Raw genomic sequence first — 21,375 nt, 5'->3', positions numbered from 1 at the left:
CATGATTCGTTTGGAATCAAAAGTGTGAGGTTAACAAATCGCTTAATCTTCATACAAGATTAAAGCATGAATTTTGAGGGATGGGACCTAAACTCCCTTAGCAATTTGCTCGTTGATGGTAACCTATCTTAACACTAGTAAAAATCTAGTCTTAAGTTCAATAGGTAATAACAAATCAATAGAGTGAATGTGGTACTCAATTGTCCCATCTATGGATGAGTACATGTGGTGAAAATTGAGGGTTAAAACTGAAAGATTTTTTAATGGAGCTTAAGCTTAAGAAAACTCACTTAAGCTTAAGAAAGTGTAAGTATTGTGAGACACTAAAACTCCACCTATATGGACTAGGGGTGGTGCCGCCTCTTATGAGAATTGGGAATTATTCTCTAGAAAGTCCATGAATTGGATTTGTGCACATGGCCATTAACGGTGCAAAAGCAATCCATAAGGTTCTTGAGTGAACATAGCAAATGTGTGTGTGTTATCACCGGTTTGTTATCAAGAAATAGTGGTTCAATGCTACGGCAACCAAAATTTCGATAAACTTTGTGGTAATTACACTAAGGTAAAATTCAAGTCGAAAGACATTTTACACTATGCACAAATGCAATGGTTTCTATTAGAGTGAAGTTATTTAATCAAGTGGGGGAATATTATATTACTCCATAATATAATGTTTGATTGATTAAATAAAATGTTGTGTTACAAAATTATTTGATGAGATATTATTTAATCTAGTGGGGGAATGTTATATTATTTTATATAATATAATATGTAGATTAAATAATTAAGTTATAAATAATTAAGTGTGACAAAGTATTAATTTTGTCAAATTGTAACATACATTATGGAGTTACAAAATTTGTGTAGAATGATCTCAAAATAGGAGTTGCAAATCCTTTAAATTGATGATCACTTGAATATGTAACTCTCATCTCTTTTTTCACTCTTAAATTAGTAAAAGATGTTACTAATTGTTTATGAATGTGAATGAATGATAGTTATTGAAAATATTGTTGTTGGAGACTTGATTTATTCATTTATAAGGTGTATAAATGGTTCAAAATCAAGTGGGAATGATTTGGAACACTTTGGAAAAGAATTGGCCAAAGCTGAAAAAATGGTAACTAGTAACTAGTTACTGTTTTTTTCAGCATATTATTGCCCACGTTTTTGAAAGTTTGAGAGCCTTTGTAACAGCCCAAAACTCCTCCAAATCACCCAATTAATAACATAAATGCCCAATTTATGATTGGTAACATCCAAGGGCTTTATGGTGATCATTCATGTTCATATGAGAGTGAAAACTCTATAAATAGAGGCCATATTGTTCACTTGCATAAGAAGTGGTGAAACCATTTGTTGTGGTTAGAACCTTGTGAGGATATGCTCATCCTTAGATACTAGGCTGAGCATATGAGGCTTGATAAATCCTTAAGAGCATTTCTAGAGTTTCCCTAAGTGTACATATGAGGGAGGAAATGACTTTTAGGACAAAGGTCCTTGAGCCTTGGTCAAGCTTTTTGTGTGTTATCCTTCTTCTTTTCTAGATTTCTTGTAATCTTGATGAAATACTTTTATTTGTATTTTGAGTATTTTGATTGTAATCCTCCTATTCTCTCTTGTAATGAGAATTTTTCCAACACCTATTGCCTTAACCTTTTCCCAAAAATTAAAAGGGAAAATGATAAAAGGCTCTTTCAGCCTAATTAACCTTGTTCAATCTTTCTCAGTCTCAGAGGCACTTTAAATGCACAAGCTGAAGTGAGACAGAGGCAAGGCTAACACCATTTAATACCCCACTAAATTTAATAGGTGAGGTGAGACTTGAGAGATGAGGTGAAGTGAGGTTAATTTCTTTTGTACGAGTGTTTTAACTTCCACGGCTTTGGCTTTGGCTTTGACCACTTGGCAAGCTCTGCAGTTTGCAGGCTGGCAAAGGAGACAAGCTCCATCACCAAACATTTGGGAATTCAAGGAAAGTATAAATATAATATAAGAAAATAAATTAAAGTAAAAAAAAAAAAAAAAAAAAGACACTCCTAGAAAGAAAAAGATAAATATATTATTTTTGGTGTTGTTAAAGTAAAATAAATAAAGGGTAGAAAGGACTGTGCCTATTTAAGTAGTTGGAAGTAAATGGTGGGGTTAATGTAGAGACAGAGTGCAAGAGAGGAGTTAGCTAAGGTTTCTTTGTGAGTTTTGAACCTTTAAGGGATACTGTTGTGAACAACAGCCTTTGTCTTCTTTCTTTCTTTTCTTTAAAGTTTAAATCTTTAGCAAGTATGAGCTACTTGGGTGTTGGAGTTAGTCCAGGGAACGTCCCAGTTTATCATAGTACAGACTCAAGAGTTATAGATCGAAGAGTAAGAATAACAGAGTTGGTGTTGAGATGTGTCATATGTGCCCTAGGACTAGTTGCTTGTGTTCTTATAGCAACTGATACCCAAGTCAAAGAAATCTTCTCAATCCAGAAGAAAGCTAAATATACAGACATGAAAGCTCTTGTGTATGACTTAGATTCCTCTTCTTACTTAATCTCATGTTTCTTATTTTTCTTTTTCATTTCTATTTGGTGTGTACTAACTTTTATTATGTTGTTTCTATGCAGATTTGTGGTCATCGTCAATGCTATAGTTTCTGCCTACTCGTTGATACAAGCTTTGCGCTGTGTTGTGAGCATGGTTAAAGGAAATGTTCTGTTCAGCAAACCTTTAGCTTGGGTCATTTTCTCTGGTGATCAGGTACATAACATTATATCAAATTCATTACCCCATTTGCTTCAAATAGCTTTCATGTTTTGTAATCTCTTTATGTATTATTCCTGTTTTCTTTATGCATGATCATTGTTGTAGTTGCTATTTATTTTCCATTTAAATTAGGAAGAGGAAATTCGTGGACTGAAAATGAACACGTCTCAATCAATAGCTTTTCTTTTGCATAGGCCACAGGGCATCTTAGGCAAAGAATGTTGATTTTTTTTTTTTTAAATAAAAAATAAATAAACTTAATTGTGCAGTTTTTAAATTATGGTAAGTTAAAAAGGTGGGAATGTTTGTAGCCTCAAATTTCGTTTTACATCTTCTATTTTGTGTTTGGTTAAAAAGTTGGGGGCATTTGTACCTTATCTTTATTTTCATACAATCTGGATAATGACCCCATCTCCATTTATATGTTTCTTGTATCTCTGCCAGAAAAAATAAAATAATTATAAAATATATATGTGTGTGAAGCTTTAGAAAAATCTATTTGTGTATAAAATCATGCATATATATCTTTAGTATTTATGGTTTGAAAAGTTGAAGGCAGAAATGTAATTAATAGATAAGTGTACAATTGGAATTTCCATCTTAATCAAACCATACTAGTCCATTTTCAAACTCTATCTTCCCTATATATAATGCAGCATATATTTAAGTGTCAGTAACAGTTTATAATTATATCTGTTGAATTGTTGTCTTTAGTACTAATGCATCAGTCTAAAATCAAACCAGTAGTGGCTTTAAATTATTTTAATACAGTTTGTGTTTTCCCTCATGTTGTTAATGATTTTTCATTATTGTAACAAGTCACAAGAAAATTCACAATACTTTTGATCAAAGATTGTCTGTAAAAAGTCATCTTGATGATTATCTTGTACTGTATTTTTCAAGTGACCTCTTCTATTGTCTTCTACTTGGGATCATGATTGTATAGGGACCACTATACCATAGAATAATTTTCTATAACAGGGTCAGTACAATGAAACGAGTTCATGAAATATGAATGCATTGAGTCCTATATTGATCAGTACAGGAGTCATGTTTTCATATTGGCCTAACTCCCTTGTTTTTCGCATAGGTGATGGCTTATGTGACAATGGCTGCAGTGGCAGCGGCCGCACAGTCAGCGATGTTCGCCAAGCTGGGGCAGCCAGAGTTGCAGTGGATGAAGATATGCAACATGTATGGGAAATTCTGCAACCAAGTGGGAGAAGGAATTGCCAGTGCTGTTGTGGTCAGCTTGAGTACTGTGGTGATCTCTTGCATCTCTGCTTTTAATCTGTTCCGTTTGTATGGGGGTAACAAGTCAAAGAGTAGTGCAAGGTGGTGATAATAAGGTTATAGTCTTATAGAGATTATATATTACTTCTTTACATATGATGTCATGCACTCTTGGTTATGTGTTTAGTCTTGTTACTGTAATACGATGATAAAGAAGAATATGAAGTCATGATTGTAAGTAACAGTAAGAATTGGTTTTGTTGTGACTATTTCGACTCACTATTTAAATATAATAAAATAGGTTTTAGGTTGTTGATGTCATGTAAGTCAAGTCAAGAGAGTTCTTTGTGTGTGTTTTTTTCTTTTAGCATTTATGATGATGCTTGTCCTCATTGAAAAGTCCCAAATTTCACTTGGAAAGTTTACTTGTGTTTGTAACTTATTAATGACAATGAGAAGCTAAAGAAGAACTACTCAATGGTGATGTGATCAATATTACCGTTACTAACTTATAACTCCTATAATACTAATGTATCTGTACTTTATATTACAGTTACAAATGAATTAAAATTTTGATTATGCTTTTTAATAGTAATGCTAAACAAATGAGTTTTGGCCATTTGGGTTGAGGGTAGGTTGTTTAAGTAAAAGGAGAAAGCTTTACTTTAATGGCGGAACAAGGTGTTTAGTTATCAAAGTAATTAACTTGGTGAAAATTGGGGAGATTAGCTACTGGTTGTGACTTGTGAGTGGCTTGCTTGCTCTTTGTTTTAGTCTAGTTTTCTTTTTATAAGCTTTAGCTTATATCTTTGAGAGATTTCACAACTATATTATGAACATTTTTAAGGTATCAACATTAATAATGAAAGAGTGGCTCATTGTCTTTAGCATTTATGTAATTCAAGTAATGGAAGCTTTGTGGTTGGTATTTATGGTTTGTCTGCTATTATTATTATTGATAAGAAGTTGTATAATCGTGTTGCTTCTAGGACCATCTCGAATTGATGGTATATAATTTAAGTTAAATTTGGTTTAAAAAATAAATCAATACCCAATTTTATAATATTACTCTAATATATTAGGGTAAAATTAACATTTTAATAAAAAATATATATAAAAAATCGATAAAAACATTAAATTTTTATTTTTTTATTTTTGAAAATTAGCGTAGTACAAACATTAAATTTTTATTGAAGTATATAAAAATTATATTAAATATTGTTGCAAAAAATTTCAATATGTAAGTATACTTATTGTTTTCTAAACAATAATCCATGTAAGTGAGGTTAATTCCAAAGGACTATAATTAATTACTAATTAATTTAATTTTTAATTTTATTTATTAAACAAATACTTGATATTTTAAATTGCTAACAATAGCTGAAATTAATCAATTAAACAAATTAACAAATAACAACGATTTAGAAAATTAAGGAATTCAATTTCAATTACTTCCACTTTTTAATATTCAATAATACAAGTAATCTTCTTCTTTTAATTTAATGTGTTAATGGATTATAAATTAATCTATATTCTGATTTTAAGATATAAAAATTTTAAATTTTGGTACTATATTATATTTTGGAAGTATAATACACATATAATTAATCAGTATTAAATAATAATCTAATTACTACAAAAATCACACAAATACTTTTATTTTGTGTCAAAACCTATGACTATCTAATTATAGCATAACAAATATTCACGTTTTAGATTTTATATTAGAATCATAAATCATATAAAAGATGATGAATCAAATATATGTAAAAAAAATATAAATATGAATAGTTCACACAATCAATAGAATAAAAAATTGAATAATTAATAAAAAAAAAATAAAAAAAGCTTCAAACAATCTCCATTGAAACCCCTAATAATGAGTTTAACTCATAATCATCATTCTAAACAATTGCAAATAACAAATTAAAAACATAAAATCAAAGATAGAAGAAAAAACTCTTTGAAGATCAATAGTTGTAATCTCCAAGTCTCATTTTTCTCTCCAAATATGTGCCTCAAAAGTTATCTAGACCCCAATTTTGAATTAGGTTAATTAAACTTAATTAGCTTCAGATTTCGTATGCGGGTCGTGGCATGAGTAAACTAATGTCTTGGTTCGTGTCTTCTTTTAAAAAGGCTCCTGGTGTTAGGCTATTTTTAGCCTATGTTTTGGATCCAATTTATGTGCATTCTTAGCTGTGTTGGGACGGAATTACGCTTGTTTTCTATGTTTTCAGGTTCTTTGGAGTAAAAGAGGTCTCGGGTGCAGAAATTCATTGAAAGACGTGCTGAGCCGAAGAAAAACTTAATTTCTGAGTTTTTGCATATCTGGCCGCGGCGATGAAGAGGCTCGCCGCGGCGAGATTCAACTTACAGAAAGTGCCTAAATTTGGCACATTCTCGCCGCGGCGAGAGGAAGCATGGCCGCGGCGAGATCCCGTACGGACCGGGGGTATTTTCGTCCATCGAACCCTAAATTTCAAGTATAAATAGAAAACTGCGATTGGAAGTCAGGGAGAGCGATTTGGGAACCCTAAAACACAGCAGAAAGAGGCAAGAAGAGCAGAGGAAATCAAAGTGAAGATCCAGAGTCAATCCACCAACAGTTTCTTTCTCTATTCCTCTTTAATTTCTTTATGTTGAATATTGCTATAGGAATGGTTATGGATTTGTTTCTGAACTAAATTTCCCATCTAGGGAGGATGATGATTGTTGTTTAATGTTTTGCCTAGTTAATGTTTAATTACCATTCCTCAATTCTTGTGTGTGTGAAATTATCTTAATTTGTGTTTAATTTCATGTTTAAGATTGATCACCTTGTGCATGCTCTATGATCTCAATTCAAAATCTGAAAAGTGAGAATTGAGAATGCTAAAATTAAGATAATCGATGTTCTATGTGAAACGAAAGTATTTACATGACTTATGTGACGAGTAGATTATTGCTTAATGCTGATTTCATGTTAGTTTAATTAAGGAATTAATTAGATAACATGTGATTTAGAATCTAGAAGATCTGAAAGGAGCTAGGTTATTTTATAATCTGTCATTCACCCCAAGAATAGGATAGTAATTAATCATTAACAATTTGGGTAAACAACAACAGGATTCTCCTCCCTATTGTCTCATCTTGCTCAACTTTAAACTGTGTTATTAAGTTTTCTGAATTTCTTTCAAATTTTACTGTTTTTAAACTGTAATTGCTTTTGATTTACCGAATAGAATCATAAGTATAATTTAGTGGTACTTAATCCAATTCCCTGTGGGATCGACCTCACCTGTGTGAGATTTACTACTTGATTGCGTATACTTGCGTAGTGTTTAAAAATATAGCAACAAGTTTTTGGCGCCGTTGCCGGGGAATTGTTAAAGATTAATATTACATAAAATTATACTAACTTCTACTTTGGTTTATTTCTCTTGCTGAATTTCTAACCTGTCTCTTGCAAAGCTGCTTTTATCTATTTCAGGTATCTTGAGTGCATGCGCCGCCAAGGGCAAGCAGTTGTATTACCCGTCGACCCTGAAATCGAGAAAACTTGTAGGAGAAACAGGAGGAACAAAAGGCAAGAGAGAGTTTCAGCACCTGCTGAAACACCAGAAATCATGGCTGACAACGCTAATGCTGCGAATAATGGAGGTAACAACGGTAATAATGGAGGTGTCGTTGAAGATCAAGCTAATGGCCGCAGCTTGAGAGATTATATCCTCCCAACTCTTACGGGGGTTCAGTCATGCATTAGGCCACCGGCAGTGGATGCTAACAACTTCGAAATCAAGCCTGCCATACTACAAATGGTGCAGTCTTCAGTCCAGTTTGGTGGACTCCCTTCTGAAGACCCCAATCTGCATCTATCGAACTTCATGGAGTTATGTCAGACCTTCAAAGTTAATGGGGTTAGTGATGACGCCATCCGTTTGAGACTGTTTCCATTCTCACTGAGAGAGCGAGCCAAGAGTTGGTTGATCTCCTTGCCACCAAATTCTATAGCCACATGGAATGATCTGGCAACAAAATTCTTGTCAAAGTTCTTTCCTCCAGCCAAGTCTGCAAAGCTGAGAGGAGAAATAAACAACTTCTGTCAGCAAGATAATGAATCTCTCCATGAGGCTTGGGAGAGGTTTAAAGATCTAATCAGAAAATGCCCTCATCATGGCATAGAGAAGTGGATGCTGGTTCACAATTTCTACAACGGGTTGGTTGGTAACACTAGAACTCTGATAGATGCAGCAGCTGGTGGAGCTTTTATGAGAAAGAGTGCTAATGAGGCTTACGATCTATTGGAGGAGATGGCTCTAAATAATCAGCAGTGGCCAACTGAAAGGAGTCAAACTAAGAAAGTAGCTGGTGTGCTAGAGGTTGATGCCATCACAAAATTGACAGCTCAAGTTGAGGCCTTGACAAAGCTGATTGCAGGGCAAGCTAAACAAGCCCAAGTTATTTGTGAGATATGTGGAGGCAGCCATCACTTTTCAGAGTGTCAGGCAGATGTGGATAATTTGCCAATGGATCAAGCAAAAGCCATTGGGAACTACTCCCAAAATAATAATTATGGGCACAACCAACAGGGGTTCTACCAGCAGAGAAATCAGCCCCAACAAAACCAACAACAAAGTCCTAGTGGCTCCAATATCCAAGCTGATCTATTGCTCCAATTCATGATGGAAACTAGAGCCTCTATTAAAACTCTAGAAACTCAAATGGAACAATTGGCTACTCAAGTGGCAAACCAAGCTCAAGGAAATTCAGCTAGCACTAGTGAGGCAAAAGGAAAAGAGCAATGTAAAGCAATTTCCTTGAGGAGTGGAAAGAATTATGATGGGCCTGATGTGGTACAACCATTCAATGAAGAAGTTAAAGATCAATCGGCACCAACTCCAACGTCAATAGAAAAGAAGGCTACTGATAGTCCTGCACCACAACAACAGTCTCCACCAATCAGTATTGATCATCATGTGAAGATACCTTATCCTCAGAGACTCCGAAAGACCAATCTAGACAAGCAGTTTACAAAATTTCTAGAGGTCTTCAAAAGACTACACATCAACATTCCTTTTGTCAAGCCTTGGAACAAATGCCCCGTTATGTGAAGTTCATGAAGGAGATATTGTCTAAGAAGAGAAAAATGGAGGACTATGAAACAGTGGCATTAACTGAGGAGTGTAGCGCCATTTTGCAAAAGAAACTACCGCCCAAGCTTAAAGATCCGGGTAGTTTCAACATTCCATGCTCAATAGGGGGTTCTATACAAACAAAAGCTTTATGTGATCTGGGAGCCAGTATCAACTTAATGCCCCTATCAATGTTCAAAAGATTAAAATTAGGGGAAGCAAAACCCACAACAGTTACTTTACAAATGGCAGATCGGTCTTTGACTCATCCTCGAGGTATAATTGAAGATGTCTTGGTAAAGGTTGGTAAGTTCATCTTCCCTGCTGATTTCTTAATACTTGACATGGAAGAAGATGAGAATATTCCTATCATCTTGGGAAGACCATTCCTAGCAACGGGAAGAGCATTAATTGATGTACAGAAGGGGGAGTTAAAGTTGCGGGTTCAAAAAGAAGAAGAGACTTTCAAAGTATTTGCTGCAACTGAAATTCCTACTTGTTGTCGACTGGAAGTTGTAAAGGATGGTCGAGAAGTCACTACCAACAAGACGAAAGGGAAGTCTAAAGAACGATTTCGAACTGTTCGACGACGTATGAAAAGACTGTTGTGTGGGAAATATGAAGGTGACTCTCAATCTAAGGAAAGCTTTAAAATTTGCAACATTGGAGGTCAGTTTTCTTCGTTTGGCACAAAGGCCCTCATGGATGCGAGAGGTGGATTCTACCCGCCACCACCTCCACCGCCATACTGATGTGGCGCTCAGGTAAGTTTCTCTCACCCTGGTTTATTTCCATACATTGGGGACAATGTGCATTTTAGTTTGGGGGGGGAGACTTAAATTTTTCAGTTTATTTGTTTTAGTTTAGTTTGTTTTAGTTTTTTTTAGTCTTGTGTGATAGCTAAATTGAAAGATTGATTGAATTGTTGTTATTCACTTGTGCAATGGATTAAAACATAACTGTGTGCTTGACTTGCAACTGTTTGATTTAAGATGGATGTGTGCTAGGAAGTGATTCATGTAGATTTAAAACATTTGCTATTCTCACATATCACCTCTGTTCTATTTGGTTTGTGGAATGATTGATTGAACATGGAATAGAACTTGTTTGACATACTCTCTTGAAGCGAAATCCTTGATGATTTTTGTTTGGAAAGTGATTTAGGCAAGTTTTCTTTGGAACGATTGAGCCTTTCAAGCCTGCCTATGAATTTTTACCATAGTATACCCAAAGTTGAGCCTTAGCCTGTTTGAAAAAAAATTTTTCATCACTTAACTGAGCTAAATTCGTTATTTTAAACTCTTCTCACCCTGAACATATCTTATTATGCCATGAGCCTTGAAGCAAGTTTGGGGGGAAATAAGTGCTGTAAGTGAAAAAAAAAAATATAAAGTGTAGGAATGAGAGATTGAAAAAAAATAATAAGAATATGGTGTGTTGTGCCTATGAAAAAAAATGTGTCTTCTTGAAGAAAAAAAAAAAAGTTAAGAAAATTATGAGGCACACACATAAGGAAAAAAATTGTAATCTCTTATTTCTGTTTTTGGGATATATGGAAAGTAAGCAAAATAAATGTCTAGGCTTGCTTGGTTAATTGTGCTTATGGTATAGTATAGCCTAAATGACTTTTTACCTACCCATGTACCTAAGCCATGTGATTTTAACCGAAAAAGACCTATTGATTCCGAATAGAAATTTGTCAACATTAGTGGAGAGGAGTATGTCATTCAAACTTATTGATCATGTGTTAGTGGGAAGTTGGAAAGTTAGAACAGTTGTGATATTGATGGGAATTGCGGTGCTTTATGTTTGTATGAATTACTTACTTGTAAATTGCACATTCAACTTAGTTCTTAGAGTTGGCAAGTTGAAATTCTGGTTATTGATGGATTGAAGTTGTGCAGGTGGTGGTAACAATTAAATTGTTGGAAAGTTCAGCTATCATTGTCAGTTTTCTTAGTTTAGTCTTAGTTTACTCGGGGACGAGTAAAGAGTCAGTTTGGGGGAGTTTGTTAGGCTATTTTTAGCCTATGTTTTGGATCCAATTTATGTGCATTCTTAGCTGTGTTGGGACGGAATTACGCTTGTTTTCTATGTTTTCAGGTTCTTTGGAGTAAAAGAGGTCTCGGGTGCAGAAATTCATTGAAAGACGTGCTGAGCCGAAGAAAAACTTAATTTCTGAGTTTTTGCATATCTGGCCGCGGCGATGAAGAGGCTCGCCGCGGCGAGATTCAACTTACAGAAAGTGCCTAAATTTGGCACATTCTCGCCGCGGCGAGAGGAAGCATGGCCGCGGCGAGATCCCGTACGGACCGGGGGTATTTTCGTCCATCGAACCCTAAATTTCAAGTATAAATAGAAAACTGCGATTGGAAGTCAGGGAGAGCGATTTGGGAACCCTAAAACACAGCAGAAAGAGGCAAGAAGAGCAGAGGAAATCAAAGTGAAGATCCAGAGTCAATCCACCAACAGTTTCTTTCTCTATTCCTCTTTAATTTCTTTATGTTGAATATTGCTATAGGAATGGTTATGGATTTGTTTCTGAACTAAATTTCCCATCTAGGGAGGATGATGATTGTTGTTTAATGTTTTGCCTAGTTAATGTTTAATTACCATTCCTCAATTCTTGTGTGTGTGAAATTATCTTAATTTGTGTTTAATTTCATGTTTAAGATTGATCACCTTGTGCATGCTCTATGATCTCAATTCAAAATCTGAAAAGTGAGAATTGAGAATGCTAAAATTAAGATAATCGATGTTCTATGTGAAACGAAAGTATTTACATGACTTATGTGACGAGTAGATTATTGCTTAATGCTGATTTCATGTTAGTTTAATTAAGGAATTAATTAGATAACATGTGATTTAGAATCTAGAAGATCTGAAAGGAGCTAGGTTATTTTATAATCTGTCATTCACCCCAAGAATAGGATAGTAATTAATCATTAACAATTTGGGTAAACAACAACAGGATTCTCCTCCCTATTGTCTCATCTTGCTCAACTTTAAACTGTGTTATTAAGTTTTCTGAATTTCTTTCAAATTTTACTGTTTTTAAACTGTAATTGCTTTTGATTTACCGAATAGAATCATAAGTATAATTTAGTGGTACTTAATCCAATTCCCTGTGGGATCGACCTCACCTGTGTGAGATTTACTACTTGATTGCGTATACTTGCGTAGTGTTTAAAAATATAGCAACACCTGGTACCACTTTGAGGAGATGGGTCGTAGCATGTCTTCCTCAATATTGCAATTCGTGTCAATATTTTTGGGCAAGAAAAGTTTCCATGTCATAACATTTCATCCAAATATAGTGGTCTGTGTCCAAGACCAAAATACCAATTCTTCTGCCTTTTTGGGCCACCACATGACTTTTACTAAGTCATGGCTCAATCTTAAGTCCTTCAAAAATCTTCTTTCAAGTCCCGAGCTTCAACCAAGTTTTCTCAAAACCTTCAAAAACTCTGCTTTAAGCACACGGACACTAAAATTAACATTTTTCTTCAATTTTCAATTAATTTTACTCTTACCCCTCTAAATCTTCCTCATTCACAAAATTTAAAAACACGAGCAAACTAAAGCATAAAAGTGTACCAAATGAAATAAAACTAATTAAAAGAACTTAAAAACATGACTCAAATATAACGTCATATAACACCTAACAAATGTATAAATAACATGTTAAAAAAATAATATTTATTGTGAGGTAAAATTTGATCTGTATTATATTTTGTATTAAAATTTGGCACAATTTTTAACATGTGCTAAATTTAGACACTATTGGAGTTTACTTTTATGAAGATTGACTAAAATATTTCTATGCATAATACTTTTAGAACTCTATTGGAGATGCTTTTAAATCACTACTACGAAATATTATTCAAAATAATTTATTAATTTTTTTTTTATTTTAGCTTAAATTTTTACATTACATTATATATTTATAATAATTTTATAAATGATATTTTTGTTAAGTTTTATCACAATTACTAAGTAAATATTAATGTAATTAGTGTTATAAATACGGATATTTTTTAAAACAATATGGGTGATATTATAATATTAATATTATAATTATGGTAAAAGCTATTAAAATATGTAAAAGTAAATTTATTTATAGAATGTAATATAAAAATTTAAATATTTATAAGTTAATATTTAAATTCTAATAATGTTATTTATTTTTTTATGTGATTATTGTAAAATATTATTGAAAAAATTTATAAATATAACTAAAGTTATAAAATATACGCATTGTTTAATAATTATTAAAAAAAATAAAAATAAAAATAAAAATAGTAAAGTATGAATTCAAGCCTCAGTATTGAAAATGAACTAATTTGTTTAAGAAAAATAGGCAAGTACGAGGGACAAATTTGAGTACGACACAAAATTATCATGCCTATAATATATGGTAGTTGGGTGAGCTTCTTGACCTTGTAAGCTCCGCTCCGTGCACGGACGAGAAGGTGAAAATATTGGGCGTGGTTTGCGTGGTGCTACAGGCTCTGGCTCCACCTCTACTCTCTGCTACCCTTTTTTTTTTTTTTTTTTTTATTTTAAATTTGTTGCCTGGATATAACAGTCATTTACTTGTTTGGTCGGATTGCTGAGTAATCTAATCTAAAAATAATAAAATAGGGTTCAAGATTTTGTCTAAATGGCACGTTTCGTCTCCATCTTTTCTTAATTTAATTTATTTTGTCTTCGTATTTATAGCCATTAACGGCAATTTTCTCATTTGACTTTTATTTGCAGAACCAAACCAAATCGAAGAAATTGTACAACCCCTCCTCCTTTCTTCCTTCTCTTTCTTTCTTTTCACCCCGAAATCGCTACAATGGTAAGCAACTTTTTCCATACGATCTTTGATTATATTTTACATTTATCTCTGTTATATAAAATTGCCCCCTCTTTTCCTTAATTCATGCTCCGATCATATTCGATTAGGTTTCTGTTCGTACCTTTAATAATCTTCGTTCTTTTCCTTACTTTTCTTTTCCCTTTGTTGCATGCAGGAGTGTAGATTTACCTATTCTAAATTTTTTTATCAAACAACATTTTTTTTTAATAGTATGAACTTTTCGAGAATCATTTTCGCAATTTTTTTCTTGAATCTATGCGGGTAAATTAGTCTGGGTTTTCGTTGTTAATCTTTGGGAAAGTTTCTGTTTTTTTATTTATTAAAGGAAAAAAAAAAAAGAACTCTTTTTGGGTAAAGATGTTTCGTTGCTTAGATCGGATTATGGAAATCATGATGAAGAAAACCTTTATTTATTTATTTTATTTTATTGGGTATTATGGATAAATTTGAATTAAAAAATTTACATGTATATTTAGATTGATAAATCGTAATTTGTAAATTGTAATCATTTGATCATATATGTTTGTTAATTGCCCTTGGGTTGTGTTCTTAGTTGGATGATTTGCTTGAAAATTTAATTTTTGAGGATATATATGTAGAAATTTATGTCCTTTGCTGTTTTACTTTGACAGACTACCTCAAAGCGCCTTGCTGATAAGAAAGTTGCCAAGTTCCAGAAGAACATTACAAAGAGGGGAGCAGTTCCTGAGACCTCTACAAAGAAAGGAAATGACTACCCAGTTGGCCCAATTCTCCTCGGTTTCTTCGTGTTCGTGGTGATCGGATCATGTATGCACCCTCTAACTATATGACATTTTCTCATTTCTCTCTGATTATTTGACAAATTCGTGTTCGTGGCTGGCTAATAAGTATAATTGTGCTGTATTTGTTTGTCATTTAATTAGTGTGTGGGACAAAATATCATGTCTTGACCTTTGGCCTTTTATGGGTATAAATTATTGTTTCGGAACATGATTGAATAATGATGAACACTAAGACATGTCATGTCATTCGATAAGGGAAGGTTGTGTGAGTTTCTTTGTTCTATCCTCTGTCATGTCATATTGATTTTGTTACTCATTGTGAAGCGAAGGCATACTTTCCACATAGAGGCAATGTATATTCATGATTCATTTTGTTAATATTGTTGTACCTCTTCTTTTTTTGCCACTTAAAACTGATATTTGCTTTCTTTTTCTTCTTGATTTGCAGCCTTGTTCCAGATAATTAGAACAGCTACAAGCGGTGGCATGGCTTAAGGGAAATGGCTTCGCATGAAACATGGAAGTCTTGTACTTGTTTGTTGTACTATACTATGCGTTAAGCATAGTTAAATACCATGTTATAAACTCCAGTTAAAAGTTGTAGCTATCTTGTGTAATAAATAAATGGCGATGCCTCTTTTTTTGGGAATATTTTGCTCCCCTTGTGAAATAAAACGATAAGTTCAAAAAGAATGAGAACTTAGTAATAAATGTTAATCAATAGTCAAATTTATCGACTCACTTGTTCACGAGAGTAAAATTGGTGTTGAATATCCATGTTTTCATCCTGTATTATAATAATAACTATTAAAAAATCCTAAAGAGCGAAAATTCATTAGGGAACAATGATGCAATCTTTTTCACTGAAAAGAAAAATATTGGACTTATTCATAGCTCAGCATGTACAACCAGCAAGTGCTTTTAAGAACATACAAGCCCTTTCAATTATGGTATAGACTTGGAATTTTCTATTGTTCATCTTATAATAGTGCATGATACCACATGCTGACTGAATTACAGGCAAAACTTGAGAAATCTAATGTAAAAACCCAACAGGTGAGATCAACAGCAAAAATTACACAATTCAAAAAAGTTTATGGTGCTTTTGTTTTCCATAGGTGAGTTTAGTTTCATCCGATCTACGAGCAGCTCGATTTATTGTGTTTTCTGTTTTGGAACTTTGGCAATAATCAGAACTTCTGGAAAACTTCTTGCTAAAGGAATTGAATCCAAATTTCATTTTGTTTTCAGATAAGCTTTCATTTTGCGGTTGAGGAGAATCATATCCCATTCCCTCAAATTCCTGTAAAAGATGAAACTTCTCAATTAAAAACCCATCGTAGTGATGGATGTTTGGGGAAGGAAAAAAATCATGAACTCTATAAGAGGCACATTTGAAAACCGAGACCTAAAGACGGATACCTTGGATCTTGTTTTAGCGTAGTACGGTGTCAAACAAGGATTTAAATCTTTGAGTAACATGTCATCCGGACTACAGGGGCTGGCTTGATCTTCAGAGCTAAACTCCTGAATTCATTCAGTAAACATTTTTAGGATGATATTTAAAGCCATATTGGGAAGAATATTATACAAGAAAACCATGTTGCCTCCTAATGTAAGATTATCAACAGTCATGTAACTGCAAAACTCCCAAACTTTATAATTATCATCACTAAGTGTACTCTATGGTCCTGCTTACCAAAGAATTGGAAGCATCATCATGATTAAATGTTGGTGTTCTCGGGGAACTATTGTGATTCTGAAAACCAGTTCTCCCAGAATATTTATCAGCCTTCACCTGCTCAAAGCAATAAATATCAGCAATCTAACACAACAAATCAACAATGGTGAAATTGCTTTGCTCTTAATTGCAGATGGTCTCATTACACAAAAGGACACCATAAACCCTTTGTACCTTATTTTCTACTAAAACTGTATCATTGTTGGCTAGTAGAGATCAAAACAATTTATTGGAGGTATAACTTCAAAATGACGATAGTCGAAAGTGTAATGGGAATGCCCTTAACATGCTTTGCTTGAATGGTTAACAATGACACTATATTCATAAATTAATAGACTATACATACCTCGGCAAGATCATCAGCTATGCATTGGAGCTGGCCTGTAAGAGAAGTCACTTGCCTCTGCAGTGTAGGGATTAAGTGTTTTGCTTGCTTCAGCTCTGAGTCCTGTTTCTCTAAAATGTCTTGAAGTTGTGAATTAATGGCATCTGGGAATAGTATTGCATTTTTCAATGATTTGATTTCTTCCCTTTGTTTTAAACACAAGTCCTTCAATTTCTCCACCTATGCATTTCAATCAAACAATTAGACCACTACCATATATGAAAACATAAAGATTGTATATACACACCCCACGGATATAGCAAAAAAGGGAACCATGAATTAAAGATTGACTAAAACAGAAACGGTCGCAAACTTGTTGCATTAAAAATAAAATACAGACATATATATAAGTAGAGACTGACTTCTGTATTTTTCTTTTCAAGCACCAACTTTAGCTCGGAGATCTCCATTTCCTGCTCCTTAGTCAAGCTTAAGAGCTCCCTCTCACTCCTCAAAACCATAGCCAGCGTCCTCGTGTTCCCTTTCACTTCAGTCAACGCCTTCACCTCCTTCTTCTCCTTCTCCGACGACGACGTTCCTTTCCCAAACAATTTCTTGTGCAGAGTTCCGAAATTCGATCCCTTCCTCGCCGTCTTCTTCAAATCTTCAGCAATTATATCCGAAGGAATGACCAGACCCACTCGATTATCCACCTTCGTTTTCGATGAAGAAGAATTAGAACGCTTCTCCATGAATTTCTTGACCATGGTAGTAAAGTTTGGATCAGATGGCTTGGATTTTAACTTGGATATATCAGAGGGCTTGGATTTGACAAGAGCGCGTGAGGATGATGAGTTCTTTGCGGGTAGAGGGGACTTGCGCTTGATGAACTCCGTCGACGAAGAGGGATCTGAGAAGTGAGACGAAGTCGAAGAGCGTGAATCGTACGAACTGTAGCGCGAAGAAGGCTTCATTACAAACGCCATTGGTACTCTCCGAAGCTTTTCTTCTTAGCAAAGAGGTTTTGGAAGAGAAGAAGGGAGAAGTGAGATGAAGAGGTTTTTGTTTTTGAGAAGAAAAAGGTTGAAGGGGATGTGGTTGAGGACACGTGGCAACTTTTGCAGATGTCTCAGGGGGGCGCTGTCTGAATTCAAATTTCACGCTATGCGCGGGTTCTTGGGTTTGATGGGAGTCTCTTAACTAAGTGCACGTACAAGCTTATTAAATTACATAAAATACCATTTTTGACGTGGCGGGAAATTTTTGTATCATTGGTAGACTTTGGGCCTTCCTTGTCTGCTATATCTGGGCCTAGTGGGGCCCACTATTTCTAAAATGCCATATTCCTTTCTTCGTTTTCCTGATAATTCTGTACTGTCCGACTAATTAAGGAAACCTTTCCATCGCTTTTAAAATTATTTACCATTAAAAGTGGCAGATAAAGATTATTAATTGTAATTCATAGACATGTAGTTTATTACTGTATTATAATTACATTTCCTATTAAGAGAGAGAGAGAGAGAATTTTTCAAATTCGAAACCCCACTCTCCTGATAACATAATTTTGATGAAAAATCAAAGATATGGCATTAATGCCAAGATTTTTATAGTTAATGTGAAAATGCCAATAATGAACGTAAAATTAGTAAGGAAATGAAGTTTAATTTAATCAAATTTGAAACATTGTTTAATTATAGCAAATATTATAGATACGGAACGATGTGCTATAATTTTCGTAAAAACTATTGTGTATAAGTTTTAATTGTTAATTATTTATGTTTGTTGACATAAAATGGACGAGTGTAGCAATATATGAGTAAGTTTAGTGCATGAAATTATATTATATAAATATTATTTAGGAGGATGGACTCTCTATATTGAAATATTAAATTTAATTATTAAAATGTTTGGAGGGAAGTGGATACTACCAATATAAAGTCGCAACATTTTGAATGGGACAACTAATCTCATATTCCCATTTTTTTCAACTTGGTTGGTACCAAATCAGAATCTTTATAGTTTAAATAACAACCACATGGTACTCTTCTCATTTTCATCTCTGAACTCATTATTATACCCACTATCTCTTTATATAATGCAGTAATAATCTTCTTTTTCTTCTTCATTTGTTTCCTTGTAACTAAAATATAGCTCATAAAAGTTAAGTGAAGAGTAAAGAAATGTTTATTCTAGAGCAATGTGCAAGCTTGTGGAAGAATTATGGGATGAGATTTTGTGACTATATATGGAACTATTCAACCTTTTGTCAACCATTTTTTGTCATCTTGCATTTTGTTTTTCTTTTGTTTTTGTTTGTGTGCATGAGTTGTTTTTTCTTTCTTATTTTTTCTCTTCTTGATTTGCTCTTTACACTAGGCAAGAAGAATTTTTGAGTGGAAGGAAAAGGATGGAAGGAGAGATGGAAGTATATATGTTTTCTTAAATATACAAAATTCAATTCTTTTAAAAATCAAAAGAAAGAGAAAATGAGAAAATAAAGTATATTAAATATATATCGTAAATATATTTAATAATAAATAAATAAAGATAATATAATAATTTTAATTAATAATTATTTTTACCTCATTTTAATTTTACTTCTAATACCAAACAACATATCATATTTTCTAAACTTTCACTATTTTCTAATTTCCTTCCTAATCACCCAACATAGTGTTAATGTTTCTCGGGTTGTTTGGGATTTGACAAATGGTAACTAAAACACATTAAGCAAATTTAAATTTTTAATAATATTTATCGGTTTAATTATTATTCATCTAATAATATTTCCTTAGGCAGATAGACTCTATGTGTTCCGCCCCTAAGTAAATATTATTCTCATTCTCACTATTTATGATTTATAAATGCAAAATTAAATTATATCATATGAAAGTAGAGGCTTTGGAAGCAACAACTTATTAACATAGAAATGTACTAGCCAACAAGATGTTGGAGCACTCTTACAATGATTTGACATAAGATATTACCATTTAACACGTGGCAGTACTGATTTGGTCCTAATCTTTCAATTAGGCCCAATTAATCTAGCAGGATTTCCAACAGCAGTGGTATTAGGAGGCAAATCTTTCAACACAACAGAACCAGCACCTATCTTAGCACCCTCCCCAATTCTAACACTACCCAAAACTTTACTCCCTGCTCCTATAAACACCCCATCACCAATTTTGGGATGCCTATCCCCAGAAACCTTCCCTGTCCCACCTAATGTCACGTTATGAAGAATTGTAACATTTTCTCCCACTACGGCAGTCTCCCCAATTACAACCCCATTGGCATGGTCAATCACTAACCCACTTCCAATCTTAGCTCCAGGATGTATATCAACCCCAAAAACCTCTGAAACTCGGCTCTGAATCAGAGTTGCCATGGCTGTTCTTCCTTGACACCAAAATTTATGTGCCACTCTGTGAGCTTGACTAGCTTGGAAGCCTTTGAAGTTCAATAAGCAATGAACATAACTAGTACAAGCAGGGTCTCGTTCTCTTACCGCTTTCAGATCATTCCTAACAGCTCTTCTGATTCCGTCGTCTTTGATGAAAACGCTATAGAATGTTTCCAAAAGTGTTATCTTTGATAGGCTTGAATTGCTTAGCTTCATGGCCAACAAATGTGATAATGAGCTTTCGAGGGAGTTGTGTGACAATATTGATGAGGTGTAGTATTCGTGGAGAATTGGCTCTTGTTGAACATCGGACATTGCTTCCTCTTGAATCTGAATCCACAACTCTTCTTCTTCTTCTTTTTGTTCTTCATTTCTTACTTGGGGCAAGAAGTTGTATGTTGGTGAAATCTTCTCATCGACCCAGCTGACAGATTTGATACGAGTGGAAATTGGCAAAGTGGGTATACATAATTTGACTAATTTGCTTAAGGAATTGCTCAATTGGCATTGGTTATTAGATTCTAAGGAATATGGGGTAGTTGAGTTCTGGCTTCTGCAATTTTCGACACAAGCTGCCATTTCCTCTGTTATTATCACTCACTTTAAAAGCAGATATGCAAAGATCTATGATGCTTTATGAATGGAGTGAAAGTGTATCTATTGTTCTTTATATACTATAATCTGAAGAAGCCTACCTAGAGGCTAGAACCTTCATACGAGGAAGAAGAATAAGAAAATCCATGACGTTTGGCATGACGATTCTATAATTTGACTATGTAATGAGTCAAAGCATTTGTGATACGTGGCCAACACTTTATCAATTATCACAGCAGCCATTAATTAGTTGAGATATATTGGTAAAAAAATAAATAATTAATTATTTTAAGTAAGATGAGTCTTACTTGAATAATTTAATTAATTATTTTTATCGCAGCCATGAATAATTTAATTTTTAAGTCCAATCATTCATCTTAGTCTTCTAACTTCATTAAGATCAAGCTAAAAAAAAACTATAATTAATGGGCGATAGCATATCAGCCCTTCTTTCACTTCATCTCTAATAGCAAGAGAGACATTCGAATTTGAAGGTATTAATTAAATAAAACTGAAAAAAATAATTAATTAACTTGGAAAGCACATCCTACTCCTGTTAATTACCAATGACGGAATATGAAAAA

At 33.8% G+C, this 21,375-nt stretch overlaps 4 protein-coding genes and 1 non-coding gene across 5 annotated transcripts; 2 read left to right on the top strand and 3 right to left on the bottom strand.

Moving 5' to 3' along the window:
- The first annotated feature begins 1,722 nt into the window (after positions 1-1,722).
- Positions 1,723-4,461, top strand: LOC115707328 (CASP-like protein 2B1). The gene is made up of 3 exons (XM_030635258.2): positions 1,723-2,509; positions 2,612-2,744; positions 3,841-4,461. The coding sequence occupies exons 1-3, from the start codon at positions 2,286-2,288 to the stop codon at positions 4,090-4,092; spliced, it is 609 nt and encodes a 202-aa protein (XP_030491118.1). The 5' UTR covers positions 1,723-2,285; the 3' UTR covers positions 4,093-4,461.
- Positions 4,462-8,038: 3,577 nt separating this feature from the next.
- LOC133033827 (small nucleolar RNA R71) lies at positions 8,039-8,145 on the bottom strand. Its single transcript, XR_009685888.1, has one exon. It is a non-coding gene; the product is annotated as a small nucleolar RNA R71 (small nucleolar RNA).
- A 5,339-nt stretch (positions 8,146-13,484) lies between these two features.
- On the top strand, positions 13,485-15,379 carry LOC115707301 (uncharacterized). The gene is made up of 3 exons (XM_030635213.2): positions 13,485-13,943; positions 14,597-14,753; positions 15,177-15,379. Exons 1-3 carry the CDS (start codon positions 13,941-13,943, stop codon positions 15,221-15,223), a joined length of 207 nt encoding a protein of 68 aa, XP_030491073.1. The 5' UTR covers positions 13,485-13,940; the 3' UTR covers positions 15,224-15,379.
- Positions 15,380-15,584: 205 nt separating this feature from the next.
- On the bottom strand, positions 15,585-17,973 carry LOC115707299 (uncharacterized). The gene is made up of 5 exons (XM_030635212.2): positions 17,217-17,973; positions 16,816-17,034; positions 16,428-16,526; positions 16,151-16,255; positions 15,585-16,031 (listed from the first exon to the last, which is right to left on the bottom strand). Exons 1-5 carry the CDS (start codon positions 17,778-17,780, stop codon positions 15,813-15,815), a joined length of 1,206 nt encoding a protein of 401 aa, XP_030491072.2. The 5' UTR covers positions 17,781-17,973; the 3' UTR covers positions 15,585-15,812.
- Positions 17,974-19,653: 1,680 nt separating this feature from the next.
- LOC115704710 (serine acetyltransferase 1, chloroplastic) lies at positions 19,654-20,887 on the bottom strand. Its single transcript, XM_030631909.2, has one exon. It carries the CDS (start codon positions 20,774-20,776, stop codon positions 19,820-19,822), a length of 957 nt encoding a protein of 318 aa, XP_030487769.2. The 5' UTR covers positions 20,777-20,887; the 3' UTR covers positions 19,654-19,819.
- Positions 20,888-21,375: the final 488 nt, after the last annotated feature.

This window comes from Cannabis sativa, chromosome 1 (assembly GCF_029168945.1).
Source record: "Cannabis sativa cultivar Pink pepper isolate KNU-18-1 chromosome 1, ASM2916894v1, whole genome shotgun sequence".
Lineage (NCBI taxonomy): Eukaryota > Viridiplantae > Streptophyta > Magnoliopsida > Rosales > Cannabaceae > Cannabis > Cannabis sativa.
The sequence above is the reverse complement of the archived record's forward strand: the minus strand, read 5'-3'. Positions and strand labels throughout refer to the sequence as shown.

Excerpts from the sequence above, each read along its gene's own strand:
- LOC115707301 (XM_030635213.2), top strand. Across the intron at positions 14,754-15,176 it reads GTTCGTGGTGATCGGATCAT|CCTTGTTCCAGATAATTAGA; the intron begins GTATGCACCCTC and ends CTTGATTTGCAG.
- LOC115704710 (XM_030631909.2), bottom strand. The coding sequence starts at position 20,776 with ATGGCAGCTTGTGTCGAAAATTGCAGAAGCCAGAACTCAACTACCCCA.
- LOC115707328 (XM_030635258.2), top strand. The coding sequence starts at position 2,286 with ATGAGCTACTTGGGTGTTGGAGTTAGTCCAGGGAACGTCCCAGTTTAT. Across the intron at positions 2,510-2,611 it reads ACAGACATGAAAGCTCTTGT|ATTTGTGGTCATCGTCAATG; the intron begins GTATGACTTAGA and ends GTTTCTATGCAG. Across the intron at positions 2,745-3,840 it reads TCATTTTCTCTGGTGATCAG|GTGATGGCTTATGTGACAAT; the intron begins GTACATAACATT and ends TTTTTCGCATAG.
- LOC115707299 (XM_030635212.2), bottom strand. The coding sequence starts at position 17,780 with ATGGCGTTTGTAATGAAGCCTTCTTCGCGCTACAGTTCGTACGATTCA. Across the intron at positions 17,035-17,216 it reads TTGAAAAGAAAAATACAGAA|GTGGAGAAATTGAAGGACTT; the intron begins GTCAGTCTCTAC and ends TGAAATGCATAG. Across the intron at positions 16,256-16,427 it reads ATGATGCTTCCAATTCTTTG|GAGTTTAGCTCTGAAGATCA; the intron begins GTAAGCAGGACC and ends GAATGAATTCAG.